This window comes from Tasmannia lanceolata, unplaced genomic scaffold (genome assembly GCF_043159265.1).
Source record: "Tasmannia lanceolata isolate RefF3 unplaced genomic scaffold, GAP_Taslan_0.1 ptg000006l, whole genome shotgun sequence".
NCBI classification, from domain to species: Eukaryota; Viridiplantae; Streptophyta; class Magnoliopsida; order Canellales; family Winteraceae; genus Tasmannia; species Tasmannia lanceolata.
In genome coordinates this window covers 19,646,329-19,654,105 of record NW_027518683.1, presented here as the reverse complement: position 1 = coordinate 19,654,105, position 7,777 = coordinate 19,646,329, and the positions used below count along the sequence as shown (strand labels likewise).

The 7,777-nt window shown below is 37.3% G+C and overlaps 1 protein-coding gene across 1 annotated transcript; it reads left to right on the top strand.

The window, feature by feature from the left end:
• Positions 1-1,185: 1,185 nt before the first annotated feature.
• On the top strand, positions 1,186-7,380 carry LOC143880031 (aldo-keto reductase family 4 member C10-like). Its single transcript, XM_077382790.1, has 7 exons — positions 1,186-1,399; positions 3,138-3,188; positions 4,708-4,784; positions 4,924-5,005; positions 6,172-6,447; positions 6,606-6,854; positions 7,078-7,380. Exons 1-7 carry the CDS (start codon positions 1,280-1,282, stop codon positions 7,159-7,161), a joined length of 939 nt encoding a protein of 312 aa, XP_077238905.1. The 5' UTR covers positions 1,186-1,279; the 3' UTR covers positions 7,162-7,380.
• Positions 7,381-7,777: the final 397 nt, after the last annotated feature.

Sequence of the window (7,777 nt, the reverse complement as noted above, 5' to 3'; positions counted from 1 at the left end):
TTTGGCGTTTGAAACACCGTTTTGGAGCCATATATATATATTAAGTGCGTGTTTGGCGTACCGTTTAAAACACCGTTTGGCGTTTGAAACACCGTTTTGGAGCCAAACGGCCATTTAGGAGTGTTTGGGTGCGCAACCATCGTTTGAAAAGCCGTTTGAAATACCGTTTTGAACCCTCAAAACGGCATTTTGCAAACGGAGGCAGGGAGGTCCGTTTGCAAAACGCCGTTTTGAACGGAGTTTTTGGGTTGTGGGTTTTTACATGTTTGCCCTTACCAAAAACCCATTTTTACGTATATGCGTACGATTTTATGCGTTACGTCAAATACCAAAAAAGTGGGGGTGTTAGTATCATTCTTGAGGACACAAATTTGTTAAATTGTTAATATTTAATTCAAAACAAGGGGCTGCTGATATCATTATATGATCTCTTAATTTTGATTTTTTAAAGACAAAAGAATTAAAAGAAACCCTAGTTTCTTACTTTCTTCATCTACTTTGCAAAGTTGTAAACCCTTTCACGCCTCACTGCCTCAGCGCCTCCACTCGTTTGTCAAATCCTTCAAATCCGACCGTTGAGAAGAAGAAGGAAAAGAACCCCAAAGGTATAGCCTTTTTTGGCAATGATGTTTAATTTTAATAGTATTTGATTGAGATCCTAATGACCTTTTAACATTGGGCCTAATGAGAGAGAAGTTGAGTTACATTCAGGCCAACCAAACAATGCCCTTTTTGATCATTTTACCACTAAAATTTCGTTTTGGGGCATTTGCAACCAAACACACAGTACCTCTGTTTACCGTTTAAAACGCTGTTTTGATCTGGCCAACCAAACATGAAAACGCCGTTTGGCAAAACATCATTTTGAATCAAAACGCCATTTTGCAAAACGGTATTTTAAACGCTATTTCAAACGGCACGCTAAACACACCCTAAATCCTTAACGAGCCGAGCCTGGCCTAGTTAGGGCTCGACTCGTTAAGCTTAACGATTCTAGCAAACCAGCTCGGCTCGGCTCGTTAAGAATTCAAGCCGAGCTTTTATCACGCTCGAGCGAGCTTCCGAGCCCTAGCCAAAATTGACACCCTTAGTCGTCCGCATACACTTATTCTCAGTCGCGTGGTGATTTTTTTATTCTTCTCTCTCTCTCTCTCTCTCTCTCTCTCTCTCTCATAGTCTTATAAGTATTTTGCCGTTGAAATCGGTGCTTTCTTTTTTATTTTAGGGCAAGCTTGAAACTTTATTTTTATTGTGCAGTTAGGGGGTGTTGAGGTCGAAAATGGGGGAGGAAATTCGATATTTCGAGTTGAACAACGGAGCGAGAATTCCATCCGTCGGTTTAGGGACGTTGATGGCACCGCCGGCAGTCGTCGGAGATGCTATAATCGCCGCCGTCAAGGTAGTTTTCACGTCCTCCTTCTAATTGCCCTTTCGACTTTCTCGCTTTCTTTTAAATCTAGTGTGCTTTGATTTTGAATCTGATCTGCTCTGTATGCTTTTATTGAACTGATTTAGAGTGGGATTCGCTTTTGATTACTTATTTCCTAAGAATAGCCAGTTCGTGGACTTTGGTCCTCTGTTACAAGTTACAACCTTAATGATTTGTGATTCGTTGCTGATGATGTTCCATGTCTTTGTGTGGATTTATATGGTTTTGGATTATATTACATTCAGACGAACCCAACTAGTGTCAGGATTAAACTTAGTCAATTTGAGCCGGGTATATCCGTTCATGAAAATTTTCTGAAGGATTCATTAGCCGACCCCAACTAGTTTGGGACAAAGGCTTAGTTGAGTTGAGTTGAGTTTGGATCATAGTACGTAAGGTTTTACATTTCTTATATATATAGTTTACTTGATATAGAAATATAATTCAAGGATTTGCTCTTTAGGTATATATAATTATGCGAAAAAGTGTGAAAAATGGACCAGAAGATTTGACAGCCTTGTAAGAAATGATTAGATTTACAAAGGATATACTGGATTGCGCCTTTTTGGCAAGTTGGATATTAGGAGACTTTTGACTTTCATGTGGCTATAAAATCACGAAACCATCCATTCAAAAAATAAACAAAATCATGAAAACATGTCAGTTGGTATAAGTGATTTAGCCATGGCTTAAATTTCCACCAGATATTCATTCATCTGCACACATATCTGTGATCGTCACTGATTTTGAGTAGGATTTGCTTTTATGACTCAATTCCCAAGAATACTTTTTTCGTTGACCTACGGCCGTCTGCTACAACTTACAACCTTTAGGCCACGTTTGGATACCCACAAGATTTAGATTTGGATTTCTCACATTTGCAGTTGAATTTTGGAACTAGATCAAATCTTTAGATTTCCAAATCAGTTACAAGTTACAACAGTGAAAAAAATCCGATTTTCAATTCTGTTCTGCAAGACATTATTTGGAAATCAATATTTGTGGCAATTACCTTCACCTTCACCCTCGCTGCCACTCGACCTTGCTGCTTCTCTCTCTCTCTCTCTCTCTCTCTCTCTCTCTCTCTCGTACAACATGAGCATGAGGATGATTGATGTATTGTGTATGCAAAACTCAAATCTAAATCCAAATACAAAAACATGAGGTATCCAAAAGTGGCCTTATAGTATTTGATTAGTTACTGTTGATGTTCGATGTGATGTCATTATGATTTATACAGTTACTGTTGATGTTCGATGTGATGATTTATACAGTTTTGTTGTCAAAATTCTTGCTCTTTATTAGTGGCACAATGTGGTAAGGTTATTATGCTTTACTTATACTAACATTAAGTAATATGTGGAGTCAAACATTCTTGCACTTTATTAATGTCACAATACGTTAAACTTAACATGCTTTACAATTCCTATGTCTAACATTATATGGAATTACCTAAGCTCAGAAATAGATATAATTGCAAGTTCTATGAATATCTGCTTTGGCTATGATCAACAACTCTGTTTCCTTGATCATGACATTTTGTTTTCTTACACTGCCTTTGTCTAGTATGTTTTGGCAGACTTTAAAGATCAATTCTTAATTTAAATTGATAATCTCACTTTTTTCTGCTTGTTCTTTGACCTAAATCAAAGTGGAACATATTTTGAAAATTAAGACTCTAACTCACTCTACGCACATGTCAATGCAGGCTGGCTACAGGCATATCGATTGTGCTCGAGTATATGAAAATGAGAAAGAGGTAACTGCAGTGATTTGGCTTGTTCATTATTTTATTTTTAGAAAATTTAAGAAAAAACAAAGGAGATGTCCAATCTGGTCGTACTAAGACAAACCTAAAAAAAAAAAAAAAAAAAAAAAAATATAAAAATAAAAATAAAAATATATATATATATATATATATATATATATGAGGAAAGTGTTGGTAAGCTTAAGCTCACCAAACTTATGGTGAGCTTAAGCGCCCAATCACATTGGGGCCTACTTTGTTAGGATGATCCAAAGCATTCATTTGAAAGGCCCTTACATAGATGGGGTGTGTACCAAAAATCAGCTCCATAGGATCATCCTAACCCATCCATTTGTGGAGGTCAAAATGGACGGACATTATTTTTCCACAAATCTGCCCATTTTTTTCCTCCACAAATGGAGGGGTTAGGATGATCCTATGGAGCTGATTTTTTTGTACACACCCTATCTATGATAGGGCCTTGCAAATGAATGGTTTGGATCACCACAGAAAATGTGGGACCCATAAGTTTGGTTAGCTTAAGCTAACCAACACTTTCCTCTCTCTCTCTCTCTCTCTCTCTCTCTCTCTCTCTCTCTATATATATATATATATATATATATATATATATATATATATATATATATATATATATATATGAGGAATAAGAGTGTGCGCTCGATCGCACCAAGCTTAGGTGCGGTCGAGGGCCAAAAACTCATGTGGGCCCACATTGTTAGGATGGCCCAAAGCATTCATTTGCAAGACCCCATCATAGATAGGGTGTGTACAAAAAATAAGCTCCGTAGGATCATCCTAACCCTTCCAAAAGTGGAGGGCAAAATGGCAGACACCGTTTGCCACAAATCTGCCCATTTTGCCCTCCACTTTTGGAGGGGTAAGGATGATCCAATGGAGCTGATTTTTTGTACACACCCTATCTATGATAAGGCCTTGCAAATGAATGGTTTTGATCACTACAAAAAGTGTGGGACCCATGTGTTTAGGCCCTCGACCGCACACTCTTATTCCTCTATATATATATATATATATGAAACCACTTTAGCTCCACTACAATAGGAAAACCATTTCCAACGATGTCCTGCCCAATTGCCCATCCTCTCACCAATGAACCGATCTCAGGCTTTGCATCCTGGCCAACATGATGAAATGAGATCTGCTGTCTTTAAGTAAGATCGAAGATCATCTCTATATAATTTTCTTACTTGCGTACCTTTTAGTATTCATTTTTTTTTCGCATCAACCTACCTGAGAACCTCCACATCCCTGCTCTCCAGTGTCTGCTCCCACTTTATGGGCATTATGCCTGTCATAGTTTGGAAAACTAAAGTATTGCTAGTGTGGTTGCGTGTGCATATGCATATGTGATGCATGAATTTGTTTGAACTCAGCTGGAGACTTGGTCACTTTTATTTGCGAAAAAACATGCGGTGAGTTTATTAAGGTATCTGCTTCATTTCACAGTTTTCCTTCATTTAATCTAGTTTCTTTTTCTTTTCTGTAAGCATAGATTGGTATGGCTTTGAAGAAGCTGTTTGAAGATGGTGTAGTGAAGCGTGAGGATTTGTGGATTACTTCCAAACTCTGGTTGGTTTTACTTCTTTGTTCGAGTGGTAAAACATTAGAGGCACTTCTAGTGTGCTGGTCACAGTTTGGATTAATTTTTTCATACATGAGACATCCATCCATTTTCTTCTATATAAACAACAAAAAGTGAATTTTGCAGGTGTAGTCATCCTGAAGAGGTGCCTGTGGTATTGGATATAACTTTGCAAGAGCTGCAGCTTGACTACGTAGACTTGTACCTTGTATGTTTTTCTTGTTTCAATGTTAAATTGTGTACTTGGCAGATCATATTTTAGCTAATTGTGTTTAGTATACTTGTAGGTTTATCATTTACACTTTGTAGTATAATCATAGTATGCTCTAGGTTATTATATTTATTGATTATAGTCATTATTTAGCATCTGTAATGTCTTTCAGTGTTACAGGGTTCTTTGGTTTATATGATGGACGCACATAATTTTCCATGGAAAATATGAACAGTTAAAAGTACAAGTCCGACCACTGGTTCAATGACCCAAACCTTTAATCTGTTAAGCCTTGCTCTGGATAGACCATGCACGAACATCCACTCCCATTTCATCATTCTAAGCCTCCAATTTGTAGAGGCTTTCTTGATGAATACAGACCCTTGCTGTTATATTTTTCTACTTCCATCTAGTACTGCAAATTGGAGGGTTAGAATCATCCAATGGGGGTGGATTTTGCCATGATTTGAAGCACAACCATGATTTGAAGGTTGTGATGCTCAATCCCTAAGTACTGTGGAACATGGTTTCAGTGCATCAACATTTACTCTGTAAGGTTTACTATGGGTTAAACGTTTGACTCCTTTGTTTTACTATTGAAGTTCAAGGAAATGTTTGAGCCTTGTACAATTTGTGAATTGTGCTATTTGTGAGGGAGGTGAAAGTAATTTCTCACACTAATAATCTCATTTGCAAATTGTGGAAGAAATCCATGTCAGATGGCACTACCTCTGGTGTGAAAGATTATCAACCCCTAAGCTTGAATTTAAATCCAAGCAATATATCATCTCAGTCTTGATTTTAAAAGCTTAAGATTCTCAGTTTTATAATATATTTGTGTGTAGCAGGTAAATGATATCTTGTATCTCTGTTTTGAAAGTGGCACTCCACACTTTATTTACCACTTTTCAGATTGGCTGTTGAGAGCATCTTAGGAATTACAGCACCCTTAAGTAAATTAGGAAGTGTGCGATTGGAGTACCATTTTTGAAGCAAGGGAGTGCAGATATGAATTGTCTCTCTCTCTCTCTCTCTGTGTGTGTCTATTGTCTTTATTTCTAAAATGATAATTACTATTTAGTTTTTAGATCTTTGGTTTCATGGAAATTACAGTTAAGACATGTTATTCCACTGTAATTGACTATGCTGCTAAATCCCTAAAGATCCATTGGCCCTTGGCGAAGAAAAAGGATATGCCTGGCTTCAGCCCTGACTGCTTTGCTGCACTTGACATACCTGCTACATGGAGAGAAATGGAGAAACTTTATGATTCTGGCAAGGTTCGCACCATTGGTGTGAGCAATTTTTCTTCCAAGAAATTGGAGGATTTGCTTAAAGTTGCACGTGTGCCTCCTGCTGTCAACCAGGTGGAATGCCACCCTGTTTGGCAGCAGAGCAAACTTCGCGAATTTTGTCAGTCTAAGGGAATTCACCTCACTGTAAGTTTTCAAATCATTTGATTGCTCATTTTCATTTTTCGTTTCTTTTCTTTCCTTCTTTTTTGAATGGTTTGATTGCTCATTGTCTAGTTCATATCAATTTATGATTTGTACTTGAATAATTACATGTTATGATTCATGTAATGGGTTTTTTGTAGGCTTATTCCCCATTGGGTTCTCCAGGCATGACATGGATCAAGAGCGATGTCCTTACCAACCCTGTTCTAAATATGGTTGCGGAGAATTTGGGAAAGACACCGGGACAAGTTGCTCTGCGTTGGGGCCTTCAAATGGGTCAGAGTGTTGTGCCTAAGAGCACAAATGAAGCGAGGATAAAGGAAAATTTTGATATATTTGATTGGTCTATCCCTGAGGACTTATTTGCGAAGTTCTCTGAAATCAAACAGGCAAGTATATCTTTTCTTCAACGTCATTCCTTTACTTCTAACCCAACATAAATATTTTCTTCCTTTGACTGCTTATCATTGTCAAGTGCCGATTAATTTGATTTCCTTGGGTTTTTACCTAGTTGATTTAAGTCTGGCTTGGCTGCTGAATGTAGGCAAGGCTCTTTTGTATCTCCTTTCTTCAAGAAATCTAATAATCTTTTTATGTTATCTAATGATGCAGAGAAGGCTAATTGATGGTCAGTTTTTTATTCATGAACTCGGTCCTTACAAAAGCGTCGAAGAATTATGGGATGGTGAAATTTAAGTAAGCATCCAATCTGTTCTGTTGTATTGATAAGTTGAGATTTCTCATACTTGCTTGAGAATCTCAGGAGAGGTTGAATTTGTCCGAACACACATGTTCAATGTTACTGTTTTACATTTGAACTACTATAGCTTTTGAAGTCTGTTTTTAACACACAAGTTCAGTGTCACTGTTACCATTCAAAAAAATAAATAAAAAGTTCAGTGTCACTGTTCTACATTTGAACTGCTAAAGCTTTTGAAGTCTAGTCGATAGATTGGAGCTGAAGAAATAGTGCAGTTGTGTCGCCGGAAATCAGCCCTTCTAATTTTTTTGTTAATGTCAGTAAAGAAAATAGTCATGTGATGAAGGGCCGTAGAAACACGCACTGATAATCTACCCTTGATATTTGATCCAACAGCAGCTCACTTTTTGAGGAGCTGCTGTTGGATCAAGTATCAAGGGTGGTACTTCTATCGTGCCACCTTTATGTATTCATACGGCCTTTCATCATATAATTTCGCCCCTTATTTTTACTATCCAAGAAAAGAAACTACCACTATTGCTTAATTTTGCTAAAAATAGAAAGAATTGAGGTAAAAATAAAAAATCAGAAAAAAACTCCTAAAAGAAAAGA